We start from the raw sequence: 14,148 nt of genomic DNA on the forward strand, positions 1-14,148 counted from the left end.
TATAAATACTTGAAAATGAAAACACACGTTACAATATACAAAACAAAACATAAGGAGTATCAAAGCAATGTTCAAGAAAATTGAAAATGGTCTCAATCTTGGATTCCTCAAAATAGCCAGCCTTTGCCTTAATAACAGCCTCACAAACACGAGGCATTCGGTTAACAAGTTTCAGCAGGAAATCATTCGACATGTCTTCCCAGCTCTTCTGCAGCAATTCCCAGAGATGAAGGGCACTTGTGGGTAGCTTTGCTTTGTCTCTTCTGTCCAGTTCGTCCCATACAAGTTCTATGGGATTGAGGTCTGGAGACTGAGCAGGCCAGGTCATTAGATTGAGTTGTCCTTCACTATCCTTCTTCGCTAGATAGTTCTTGCACAACTTTGATGTGTGTTTCAGGTCATTATCTTGCTGAAGAATGAAGGACTGCCCAACTAGCCGTAATCCTGATGGAATGGCATGCCTCTGAAGTATGCCATGATAGCCATGCTGATTGAGCTTGCCATGGACTTGGTAAAGATCACCAACTCTGCCACCAGCAAAGCAACCCTAGACCATGACACTGTCTCCTCCATGCTTGACAGTGGCAACCACACATGCAGAACTCATGCGCTCACCCTCTCTGCGTCTTACAAATACTCGGCGGTTGGACCCAAGTATTTCAAATTTTGACTCATTGGTCCATAAGACCGACTTCCACTCCTCAAACGTCCAGTTTCTGTGTTTTTTGATCCAGGCAAGTCTCTTCCTCTTATTATGCACTCTTAACAATGGTTTCTTTGCAGCAATTCTTCCAGTTAGGCCAGCTTCACGCAATCTCCTCTGAACAGTTGATGTTGAAACATCTGTACTTCTAGTAGCATTTAGCTGAGCTTGTAGTTCAGGAGCAATTAATCGCCAGTTTCACAGACTTGTGACTCGAATGAACTTGTTCTCTGATTCTGAGATCACCCTTGGCCTGCCTGACCTTGTTCGGTCCTCATGAGTGCCAGTTTCTTCACATCGTTTGATGGTCTTGGCCACAGCAGTTACAGACACTTGCAAAGTTCTTGCGATTTGTCTTAAAGATTGACCTTCATTTCTTAAAGTAGTTACAGACTGTCTTTTTTCTTTTCTTAACTGAGCGTATTTTGCCATTTTCTGCTCCCGTACGTTAAGGAATGACAAACTTGTGCCTATGCTACCTATATTTATAGTAATCATGGGCCCTCACCTGTTAACAATAATTGGTGACATTAGGTTAATTAGGTAACGTGCTAGTTAACTCGGTGGACATCTAACAAAGACACTTTTATACTTAGGCCAGTGTTCTAACACCGTGTTATACACATTTCAGATTTTTAACTGACTTGGGCTTCAGACTGAAATCCCTTGCTTTGGGTGACCATTTCATTGAAATTGACAAGATTTACATTTTCATTTAAAAATAAAATTTCTGAATGCAATTCACTTATGATTATCAGCTTATATAAGTACATGTATCATATAATGAAATATTAAGTGTTTATAGACAAGTTTATACAGTTAAAAGCATAGATAATCATGAAAAACCTGGTTTCAAGTGGGTGTACTCAAACTTTTGACTGGTACTGTGTGTGTGTGTGTGTGTGTGTGTGTGTGTGTGTGTGTGTGTGTGTGTGTGTGTGTGTGTGTGTGTGTGTGTGTGGGGATGTTGCCGTATTTAAAGTTTTAATAAATGAATGTATGTAGATTAGTACTGATTTTGTTTAATGTGCTATTTTTTAAGTAATTGGGAGTGCTGCTGACTGTACAGATATTCGGTATTTAATCTAAAAACCAGTTTGCTCGTGGCTCTCTGTCAGTAATTTAAGGCTTAAATCACGTGCCCAATACTGTACATATGATAAAGAAAGGCCAGTCTCTTAGCCAATACTGAGATGTCACTAAAGAAGTGCTAAGAAAAGTCGGACATAATACCAAAAGCTCAATTCTGGTGCCAGCTCACTGCAAACAGAGAGGACTTCACAAACCCAGATGTTGCTGGGGAAGCTAAAACCTTGTGGGGAAACTGAGACTGTGGCACGAGAGAAGCAAAATGTACATTCCTTTCAGGACAAAGAGCAGGCTTCTTTCTGTACATTCACAAAGTTCGTAAGAGAATTGCAGCAGGATTCACTTTGCTTTCTGGAATAAGAACGCGATTGGAAATGTTAAAATTTACATTCTTTTTAACTTCTACTCTGTTGTTCAAAACATGCAATGGATTTTAAAAAGTTGGAATCATGTGGTTGACAGAGGAGGATTAGAACAGCGACTGGTTTATTTCTTCAAAAGTTTTATCTTTTTGGTGCAGTTCATATGTTGGCCAGGAAATATATTTAAGGATATAAAATAATTTTCGTTTAAAAATAGAGATTTTATAATAAATGTATTGGGAAATGTAACCTGGTTTGGTGGTATAACAGGGCTGTGCTTTCTAATTTGCCCCTTTTTTTTCTGTTCTCTTTAAACCAGCTCTGCCTCGATTGCACAGTAGCACTGTCGTATTGACAAAGTGGGATATAGGTTCTGTGTCTGACTTCATAGAAACAGTCTACACCCTCTAAACATGGTTGCAGGAATAGTTGCCATGCTTTCACAACACCTTCAAGATGTATTCAGAGGTGCCGCTCTGCAATTGGACACTGAATGTCTTCCTGGCAGAACCAACACCTTTTTTGCAAAAAATAGAAATGTTCCCCAAATTATTGTACTGTATTTAATTCAAATCTGTCTGCTCCCATACGTCTAAGATGATATTGACATAGTGCGCATTATGTTTTGAAGGAAATGGAAAAGAGAAGGCGAATAGAGGATGGGTACAAGATTGCACTGAATGAATTTAAGAAGAAATCTCACTTTGGCGGCCCTGATTATGAGGTATTCACTGTGTTTCTTAACTAATCATGTTAGAATTGTAATCAATCTGCAGGGGTTCATTTAGGCTTGTTGCGTGCTAATTATTTTTCACATTTCTTTTTTCTTCTCTGATTTTGAAACATGTTCTTTGTCTTGCTTTGCAGGAAGGTCCAAACAGCCTTATTAATGAAGATGAGTTCTTTGACGCAGTGGAAGCTGCTCTTGACAGGCAAGACAAAATTGAGGAGCAGGTAATTCCTTCCAACCTGAAGCATTACAATGCATTTAACTGTTCTGGTTATCCTATATAGCAGAACATGCCAGTGCTATGTTCCTGCAGCTGTGTAATCTCATGTCTTCTTTCTGTCATCATAAAGCAGATAGTTAACTTTAGAGGAAATATATCATTGGCATGACTTCCCAGCTTTTACAGCTCTGGTCAAAGGTTTTACACCACCTAGAATTTTAGGATTGAGATGTAATTAAAAAAATATTAAAATATATAAACACAATTTACATTTTATTTAATATCATGTAATCAAGTAGACTACAAAATTGCATTGCAAAAGTCTCCTGGGAGCCATAATAGAAGTACAGTATTTCGAAATGTCACATTTTTCAATTGGTCAGCTTTTCATTATGATTATGGGAAAATTTTAAAACGGTATGTAATTCAATATGTTAACATACCATTATTCAGCATGTTTCAGTTGACTTTATGAAGCAGAATAAGTTAATTCTGTTGGGTAATGCTAAACCTTTGGCTATAGCTGTATGTATTCTCTAAAAAGGAATTTAACTGCTTGGAAACCGGTGATGCAAACGGGCATAGTTGGAGGGTTTTAATGTTGTACTCGGACTGTGATAGGAAATACTGGACACTGTATCTTTTAAACAAAAACATATAAAAAGTTTAGTTTCATTGCTGAATGATTTGTTAATTGTTTGTGACGTGAGTTGTCTCTTGAAGCAGAGAAACAGACATTGCCCCTTCTCTTTGTGTGGGATCTTCTGCAGAGTGGATGGTTGTTTTTAATGCTGCATCTCCTATTTTCAGTCTCAGTCTGAGAAGGCCAGGATACACCGGCCCACCGCAGTGCCTTCTGGGGATGCCTATACGACGGTTGGCACCTACAGATTTGCCCAGCAGGTATTAGTTTTATTTTGTTTAAATACTTAGTACATTTTATATATAGGAAAAGAATGCTAACTGATTGTAAACAAAGCCATTGTTTTCTCTCATGATTATACTTGTTTTTCTTTTCTGTTTCTATTAAGTTTTTTCATGTATTTCTTTTTTGTACCAAATACAAATGCCACCAGTGCGGATAAAAATGTTGTCTGTTATAAAAAATAAAAAATCTTGAACTCCAATTCCCTACGAAATCACAGAGGGAGCTCCTACACCTTTGAAAAGATAGAAATTGACGTTATAGTAGATTAAGTGTATTTTTTCTGTGCTTTCCGTGACTTTCTGCAGCACTGCAGTGAAAGAGTGGATGTGGGGTTTGCCATCGCTGCTGGAAACACTGCGTTCATTTATAACCTGCTGTTCATGGCTCATCTGCATTGCTACTGGGCTTTGTTTCTTGTAGTTTTTTTTTGTTTTTTTCATTAGCTGTTGATTGAACGCTCTGTTGTGCTTGTGTTCTGATTTCTGGGGTTTTTCTTTGTCTGTCTCTGGTAGAACTATAGTCGCTCTCCCTCCATGTCTTCCATTGATCTAGTCAGTGCCTCTGATGATGTTCACAGATTCAGCACCCAGGTACCGTATTCGTTACACAGAGCGCTCTCTCGTACTTCTCTGTGTTAAGCTTTACCCTCCTTTGTAAGCACGGGGGTTCTGGCTCAAGACCCTAAGAGCATGTGGCGGCTTCTCTCCTTTTTTTTTTTTTAATAACTTTTAACCTTACATTTCTTTAGCAGAAGTTAATATACCAGATGAAATTCATCCAGAATGCAGTTTTTGTATGAAAAGAGCACTGAATTTGGTTGCTGCTGTTTTACTTTCTACTTTTCAAAACTCACCATTTGTCCATAAATTAACCTCTGTCTGCTTGCTTGTTTGTTTGTTTGTTTGTTTGTTTTGTGGACATTCTTTACAAACCTCTTTACTAATGTCACATTCATTCAGACTGTGTCTGTTAGTTAGGCAAAACATACCACTGGCCAGATAAATAAAAACAAGTGTCTACTATGTATTTATTTTTATATTGAACAAAATGTCCAGTGTGGCTTTTGGGAATTGCAAAGAAGACAAATAACAGGACCTTGTTATTCATGGCCACTGATAATATGCAAAGCCCTAACAAGTATGGTTGATTAAAGTGAAATGCAGTATACAGTGGCACCAAAAATACTCAGTCATATTTATAGTTCTATATACTATATAACAGTAAGGATTAATTGTGTAAAAAATAAAACATTCTGCATTACTCTCTTCCTGCCTTGCTACAGAATAATATATTTTTTGGCTGTTATGAACACTCCCCTGAACCTAAATATTTTTATTTTCTCCAAGCCATTTTGTAGCAGTTCTTTCTTGTATCTGTTTCAATATTGGCTCAATTTTTTTCAGCTTTACTGGGAACTCTACTGTTTTTGCTTTAATTTCTTACAGTAAAAATGTTTTGGTGCCACTGTAGCATGACGATGTTAAATCACTTTACTTCTTGAATGAAAGCTTGTATTTATTTTACTAAACCTAATATATTTACCTGCCCTCATACATTAATGTGCACATGTATTAGAACACCCCATTGCTTCTGTTATGATTTTGTTTTGATTATTAAATCAAATCACTGTAACTGAAAATTTTGGAAAATTGTCAAAATAGGCAAATTAGTGATAGATGCAGGTAATATAAAGGATATAAATGACAAATCTTAGGGTGCTCCTAATGCATTTGCACACTGATGTACCTCATAATGTTGTCTGCTATTTCTTTATAAGGAATGTTTTGTATTTTGTGTTTAATGAACTTTTGGGGGGTTATTGCAGACTCCCTATTGTCATGCACTGTACATGATATCCAACCAAGATCTTTTAAATAGTCTCTGGACATTTTCATTACTACTGCCCCACACTGGTTATGCTCCTGTGAGAAGGCATAGAGTGGAGGAGTCCATCCTGTACTACCTACATGTAACACTAGAATATTACAACAATCTTTCGACAGGAACCAAAGTAGAGCAACTGGATTCATACGCCAAATGTACCTGTAATATCAAACCATATTCAGAGAGCTTGTGGGTTATCAGATATTTGGTAGAGTAACTCAACACTCCAGCATCTGTGTCTCTTGTAAGAGATTTCCACACATGTTGTCCAAGTAGCATGTTCCTTTAGAATCTGGAATATATTTGTGAAAAGTTGCATTATAGGAAAATGGAGCCGGTGCAAGAGTGGAAAGCAGTTATATAAAAATAAAAACCTGGACAGAACAGTCGTTTTTTATGCCTTTTATTCTGCAAAGATTTATTTTTATTGCCTGAAATGTTTTCAGTAGTAATGTCTGCATGTTATTTTGCATGGTTTTGCCAGATTTTGTTTTTTGTGAAATTATTAATATTCAAAGATCATAAAGTGTATAAAATCTATTTACTATTTAAATGGACTAATCCTAGAACACTGAGCAAAGTGATTTACTGTCGTGGTATCATTTGTAAGGGTACTCGTCCAGAGATACTAACAGGTTTACATGGATAGTGAATTTCATTGTATTTATTATTTTTACTTTGTTTTTTTTATAGTAAAATACTTGATACTGTGTTGTAGAATCTGTAAAACTGTCTTGTCTTATCAGAGTCATTTAGGGCCTTAATAATTTGGCACGGAATTTTCATTTTAATGCAGCCAGAGGATATTTAAAAAATGGATTTTGTAGTTATGTAACTGAAGTAACTTACAAAAAATGATGGTGAGTAAGTAGATTCAAGAAAATGCACAGAGTCCTTTTCTTCAATCAGTTGCCAGGTTTATTGAAATATGCAGGGAGTCTGGTCCCAGGTACAGGACAAACAATACTCAACATTACAATGTTTGCATGACATTAAATATCCTTCTGTATAGATGGTCCACCTCCCCTTTCTCTGACACTTAACCAGTGGTCAAGGTAATTTAATTTATTGTGTGAGTGGTAATGTGTGTGTGTCTGTGTGTGTAGTCTAGTGTGACAACCTCTGAACTCAGTGCATTCTTCACACTCCTGGAGACAAAAGGTCCATACATCTGCCTTTTGTTATCTCCTTGCGACCCCCTTTGATGCCAGTGGGATTATCTCTTTCGATCTCTCTGAAGTCTTTAGAACCTGTTCCCTTCTAGTCCACAGCATTGTTATCTCGTTAGCTTGCAGTCATTGTTGGGCAAGAGTTTGTAGACGCAGCGTCTCTATCAATGGTTAGCAGTACGTGCAATTTGAACCAAACAGTCTGCTATCTGCAATATTAGTCTCTTTTCAGAAAAGAACACCAGTATAGCTCTGCCAGTCCACATGCGTAGCAAACTCCTAATCATTCTCGATCCATGTTTTCCAACAGTAACTATGTTCATGGTGATGTCACACTTACATAGGGATACACAAGCTGGTTTCTACAGCTGGGAGACATCAGCACACCCAGAGTGGTGAGCCACAGTCAATGTCCTGCTGTCTGACAATATGAAAATGATATAATCTGTTAGTTGTACTGCTGTAGACAGAGAATTAGTTTGCTCCTATGAAGAAGCCCATAGAAAGGTAGAATTCAATGCATTGCTGTTTATAATATTTAGGAAGTTGATCACAGGGCAGCAAGGTATGAACAGAACCAGATATGAAGTTGTGATCTATTTTGCAGTGCAGTTTTTGGAGGCTCTTCTTGCTATACCAGACAGAAAATCATGCATCATCGTGTGTCGTAAGAGCCTTAAATTGTTTTTTATTGCCAAGGGTATGGCTGAGTAACTTCTTTGAAAACAAAGACGTGTGGTTGTTTTTGATTTCTAAGAGTTTGATGCAATGGAGAATATGGTTTAAAGTTGTTTGCAATGAAGAAGCTCAAAACAGATCCATTTGTGGTTGTTCAGAAACAAGCAACACGTTTGTTAGCTTTAAACTGTGTTTCATTCTGATGCACGCTTACCAGATGCATTTGTACAAAAACATTTTTTATAATTTAATATCATTAAACTGTTGCATTAAAATAACCCCTGACAACATTTTTGACAGGTTTGTTAATGGAAGCTGTTTTTTCATTTGCAGGTGGAGGAAATGGTTAAGAATCACATGACCTACTCTTTGCAAGATGATGGAGGGGATGCCAACTGGCAGCTGGTGGTAGAAGAGGGAGAAATGAAGGTAAGGATGGCATAGCCAAGATTGAATACAGCTTTCATAGGACCTGTTTTGCTGTTGAAATGAAGGAGAGGATGGCAATTCAGTGACTCAAGTGAAGCCAATTTGACCAGTAACATTTAGTAATTTCCAGGGACAGGAAATTATTAAATGTACAGTGTATTGTGATGTGATGAACTGTCTGAACCCTGCAATTCACACTGGTTGACAGTATGGTTTAGGTAGAAGGTTTGCCTGTCATTCTTTTCTAGCACACAGTTTAAAACAGCAGACTCAACTCTGGCCCTCGAGATCCATTCCAGTCCTGGTCTGTATTCCAACCAGGTCCTAAATTATTTAATTGCCTCTTAGCAGCTTCCATTAACTACATTAAAACCTGCTTTGAACTGGAGCTCGACCTGAATCAGCAGATTACCAGCATGTGCCAGGAGAGGGCGCTCGTTCTCAGGTATAGGAGCAGGTAAAAGAAGCTGCTGCTGCTGGGTATTCTTTTGAACCTGGAAGTGACTTGCTTAAAGAGCTAGGACAAATATGAGTTATCAGAAGAACCAATTACATTTGTTTCCTGTATTTATGGATTTGTTTTTCTATCCCCCAATGGAGATGTAAGTGATGATCAATTCTTACCTGCTCAAGATCTCCATCGACAAGAGCCAATTATTGGCATGTCACACTTTAGAGTTTCACATTTCTAGAGAGCCGCTTACTAAATACATACACACTGTATGTCACACTATGAAGGAAGCTGGCAAGGGACCTTGTTAAATGTACTTGTTTTTTTATTGGAATAGGAATGGATGAGCAATTCCAATATATGTGCTTATCTGTGTGTGCAGGTGTACAGGAGAGAGGTGGAAGAAAATGGAATTGTGTTGGACCCTCTAAAAGCAACCCATGTCGTCAAAGGGGTCACCGGGCATGAAGTCTGCCATTATTTTTGGAATGTTGATTTCCGTAATGATTGGGAAAGTAAGTCTTTTTTTTCCTAGTACAGTAAGAATTGAAATCACATACTTTCTGTATTTATTTTTTATAAAACCAATGAAAATGATATTTGTATTTTAATGTGATGCTGTTTTAATAATACTTATGTATAGATTTTAACATTTGTATTGTTTCTTCTGCAGCAACTGTTGAAAACTTTAAATTGGTAGAAAGATTGTCAGACAACGCAGTCATCATCTATCAGACACACAAGGTATGAAACAACTTAATTTAAAGAAAACCCAACCAACTCGCATCTCAATATTTTAAAGTTCAGTTTAAGAGAGGATTCTGTGCGTTGCTTAGTTTTACTGTATAGTCTTTTTGTCCATCGTGTGACAGGGCTCCAGTGGTTGCCAGTACATACAGTACTTCTTTTATTGCCATGTGTCTGGCGTGCCGCTATTTCAATCTGAATGTCTTTGAATCTAGGTTAGGAGAGCTCCTTGTATATGAGTGCATGTAAGTTTGTAACGAGTAACTGAAGCTCTTGTGGTGTACCAGTTACATGAACGACGTCCTGTTTACTCATCATGTGTGTGCTAAATATACAAATGGACTAGTCCACTCAACATCTAAATGTTGAGTGTTTTGTGACTTTGTTGTTTTGTTATCAATTTCTTTTGTAGAGGGTTTGGCCTGCCTCTCAAAGAGACGTGCTCTATTTATCAGCAATCCGGAAAATTATTTCTAACAATGAAAACGACCCTGACACATGGACTGTCTGCAATTTCTCTGTAGATCATGAAAATGCCCCCGTAAGTATTGCTTTGAAAAATTGAATTAGAGAGATACAGGTTTTATTAGAGCTGTTAATAATGCATAGAGCGTAAGAATTATCAATTAAATAAGCCTTTTATTTATTTTTACTTCAAATCAGCTCACCAACAGATGTGTGCGTGCCAAAATCAACATAGCACTGATTTGTCAAACACTAGTGAGTCCACCAGAGGGCGACAAAGAGATCTGTAGAGACAACATCTTGTGCAAGATTACCTACGTTGCAAATGGTAGGTGACAGGTTATAGTTTTAGTATTTTTTAATGTAAGGAAGTTGGAGGAAGGTGGAACTATTTTAAACCGCTTGTTTTTTTTTTTAGTGAATCCTGGTGGCTGGGCACCTGCATCAGTCCTCAGAGCTGTGGCAAAGAGAGAGTATCCCAAATTCCTAAAGCGTTTTACATCATACGTCCAGGAGAAAACTGCTGGAAAGCCTATTCTTTTCTAATGTTTGGAGGTAAATCTGCTTGTGCAGAATGCAGAAGAATCAACAATAAAATCATAAAATGTGTGTTGTGGATTTCTTGTCATTTATGCATTGTTTTCTTATGCCTCGTTTTCATAAATTCTGTTCAAGTATTTGTCCCAGCACTTAGTTTGTTACAATTGCATGAAAATCAAGATTGTTCGAACGCTCAAGAATGAACTTCTTTGTTTTTCTTCAGTGTTTTGCCAAGTCCCTTGTGTGCTTTGCTCCAGTGATTTGAAACAGGCTCTGTTCACATTCCATACCTGGAGGAATCCGCTGCAGCTGAAGCGCCTGCAAGAACCTCAGGTCTGCAGTTGTAATGAAGACCATTCAGCAGCGATCGCGCCTTCAAGCTAGTAACGTCAGGAACACAGCAGCCTTGTGACCACAATATACAACACTAGTACTCTGATAACTTCTCTTCTGCATCAGTGTGTTATACTAAATACATCTGTATGGCTGTCATTTATGTTGCTCTTGTGGGGAAGATACACAATCAGACATTTGATTTTACAAACTGTGGTTTAATGGCTTTAATTAATAAATGACTTACACAGATGTTGCTATAGACCTGCAGTAATAGCCAAAAATATTGTTTTACAAAAAATTATTATATTAAGTTTATATCGTCATGTTGGAGGTCTAAAGTAAGTGGTGGTGGTGGTTGTTCTTTTGGTCTTGCTTTTTGTAAACGTCCAAATATGTTTGTTTGTTTTTACTTGCTATGTATAATCACTGATCTTCATGCTGCTAATTGTTTCTTAAACAGTCGTCTTGTTTGTAATACCTGTTGAGGGCTGTGAGTGACCTCGGACCTTGCCTTTTCACTCTGTGGCTCTCCTATGAAGAACGCTAGTTCTGATGGACTAAGAGTTTGAAAAGCTTGATTTCTATTTGTTCTCCTTTTTCAGATCTCTATATTTCTACTGTATTTTTAGTTGTATCTGTGTTATACAAATGTGTTGGGATTTAAAACAAAAAAAATGTAAGTTAAAAATATCAGCTGGCAGGAGGGATGGCTTGAATCTAATTTGTGAACAATGATGGTGCAAGTCATGCAGTACAGCCATGCCATCCAGAAAGCAGACCTGTATTATAAGTTGAGCAATAATTAGTTTGGCCTTGATAAAAGCCTCCCAAGTCTAAAACTAATTGATGTAAGTACATTATTTAGTCCTAGTAGATTACATTTTATTCATTGGGAAATAATGGGAAATTAGCACCTTTTATTCTAAACACATAACCCCACCCCTTCCTTATGCCAGTACATCTATGATTAATTAGTCAGCTGCATTGTACAAAATTGATGGAGATTTTTAAAAGTTCCCTAGTTTGCTGTGTTGCAAGATCCACATCCAGCTTTGTCTAGTGGCATGTCATTTTGTAAAAACTTCATGTTGAAGAAATTCTTTTTTTTTTTTTTTTCGTGCACCACCAGAGAAGTGTCTCCATCTTAATATTAGCAGGGCATGTGTTTTTATCAATGGGACTGCTGCCAAAACAGGAGAAACAAACTTTGTAAGATAGGATTAACATATTGTAGAAATGTACATTTATACTTTGCATCTCAGACAAACATTTCACTAGCAATTTTATATCTGACTGGTTATTTTATAAGTTTTTTTTTTTTTTTTTTTTTTTTTTTTTTTTTTGCAATTAACAAGAACAGCCCAAGTGGACATACCGTTTCTTCTGCATAGCTAGTAACGATTGGATCCTAAACCCCCAAAAAATCCAAGTGGAATGTTAAACCTATTAATACCTGTAGGGTCAGGCAAGAGGATTTTTCCAAAACCAATCATTTAGGTTGTTTTGATCTTAAAAATAAAGATGTAAAAATGTTTGGGAAGTTTACAGGGAATGTGTATATCTGATGGTGTTCTAATTAGTTGCAGTTGCACTAAATGTGATGTAATTTTGAAATGTTCTGTAAATAAAATGATTACACTAAAGAAGCCTTTGTAATGATAAATCATACTGTTTAAATGTATGACAGTCCAGTGCCATGGCTCCAGTGAGGTCAGCCTTGGCCAGTGCAGTGCAACCAGTGAACCATTTTATTTTTTATTTTTTTTGGTAAGGCATTGATAGACTAGAAAGCAGCAACAGAGCAAGACTCAGTCCACATGGAGAATACATATAAATGGGATATTCCTCTGATTGTTGATACTGTCTCCATTCTGGATTTGATTCTCCATTATTACACATGCACTGGCCAGTTCTCAAGAATACTTTCACCAATCGTAAACTCATCAGTCTGAGCTGATTTATTTGACAGTGGGTTGCTGATATCCTGTAATCTTGTACAGCTGACCAGTAAAGTTTATTCACCAAATGTGTACATTGATTTGCCTTTCTCTTCCCACACATTTGAGGTGAAATGTTGCTCGAAGTACTTTTGGCAGTGTATAGTGTACTGTTGTGTTATAGACTCTTTATAAAATTAGTTAAACTATAGAAATGTTGTTAGCTCTTGTGACAATGGTATGGATCTGTACAAAATATGTTTAAAGCAAATATGATTGAGAACAAAAAAGAAAATCATTTACAAAGAGTTTGCCTCTTCCATGTTATTGTCTCAAATTAAAATCCAGTATTTAAAGTAATTAAAATAATACTTTGTTGTGTTTTGTTTGTGCTGATTATGAACAGAGCACTAGTACAGTAGTGCTACTGCTAATATCAATTAACTGATGATATGCATAAAACAGACCTAACGTGTGTTTTACAATAAAAATTTAAAAAAAAGATGTGTTTCTTAAGACCCATAAGGGATGGGGGATAGTAAATGGGGAACAGCTGGGGTACTCTGATTAAGGGCTATGCAGATGGACTGAACAGCATGTCCTTAAAGCTTTCCAGCATGTGTTTTGTATCAATAACTGATCAGATCAGAAATACATTCTTTTCACTTGCCACTCTGTCTGTTTGCAGCTTTATAAAACACATTCTGTGTTTGCCTGTAAAGAAAAGGGACAGTGACAGGGCGTTGTGTAGAAGTGAGCTGCTCTTTGCTTTGAAGCTTAACTCGGCTTGGTCCTGTGCTGGTGAGATGTGATGAAGTGAAAGAGGATTGGCTGCTCTCACTCTGGTGAGAGAAGCTCATTGTGATGTCATTTCAGGAGGGTTTCTCAAACATCTGAACCTGTATTTCAATTGGCCCACAGACAGTACAAACACCCAACACAATCGATACCATAGAAAAGCTTTTTTATATTGAAATGACAGGGTTGAAAAGGTGCAGGCCATATGTTTGTTTTTTTACAGTTTCATTGGGATTAAAAACTTAATTGTCACGAAATCCTGAAATAAATAAACAGATCATATATTACAAAAACAAGTACACTTCCAGAATGGTTTCTTATCTATATTTTCTATTTCTAAACTTCATGTACCTTTACATAACTATTATTAGTGGCTTCCTCCTCAAATGCATGTCATATTTCTAATGCAAATAGATCTGTGACCTATTTGTAAAACATACACCTGCTATTTAATAGTCACAGATGAAAGTATTGGCACCTATGCTTATTGTACCGTAATTCAAGGCAACAGATTAAGGACAGACATTTAGTAAAGTTTAACAACTTTGTAATTAAACAAAATGCACAATTTCTAGTAATTTAACAAATAATCATAATTAAAAAAAAAAAAAAGAAAACATTTAAAGTATTTGTTCATGACAGAAGCATTGGCGCTTCAGTATGTGCTGCTTTAATTGCAGCT

The 14,148-nt window shown here is 36.9% G+C and overlaps 1 protein-coding gene across 2 annotated transcripts in view; it reads left to right on the top strand.

Annotated features, from left to right (window-relative positions):
- The window catches only part of LOC121305331 (ceramide transfer protein), a 53,765-nt gene extending 40,728 nt beyond the window's left edge, over positions 1-13,037 (top strand). Inside the window, exons 8-18 of one of the 2 annotated variants that reach the window (XM_041236942.1) lie at positions 2,786-2,878; positions 3,022-3,108; positions 3,915-4,007; positions 4,545-4,622; positions 8,097-8,192; positions 9,026-9,158; positions 9,317-9,387; positions 9,803-9,931; positions 10,054-10,183; positions 10,274-10,410; positions 10,619-13,037. In XM_041236942.1, the coding sequence (XP_041092876.1) occupies positions 2,786-2,878; positions 3,022-3,108; positions 3,915-4,007; positions 4,545-4,622; positions 8,097-8,192; positions 9,026-9,158; positions 9,317-9,387; positions 9,803-9,931; positions 10,054-10,183; positions 10,274-10,401 (1,038 nt within the window). In that variant the 3' untranslated portion in view covers positions 10,402-10,410; positions 10,619-13,037. The remainder of the gene's footprint in view (positions 1-2,785; positions 2,879-3,021; positions 3,109-3,914; positions 4,008-4,544; positions 4,623-8,096; positions 8,193-9,025; positions 9,159-9,316; positions 9,388-9,802; positions 9,932-10,053; positions 10,184-10,273; positions 10,411-10,618) is intronic. The other variant, XM_041236948.1, reaches the window with a different exon arrangement.
- Positions 13,038-14,148: the final 1,111 nt, after the last annotated feature.

This window comes from Polyodon spathula, chromosome 2, assembly GCF_017654505.1.
Source record: "Polyodon spathula isolate WHYD16114869_AA chromosome 2, ASM1765450v1, whole genome shotgun sequence".
In the NCBI taxonomy this organism is placed as follows: Eukaryota; Metazoa; Chordata; class Actinopteri; order Acipenseriformes; family Polyodontidae; genus Polyodon; species Polyodon spathula.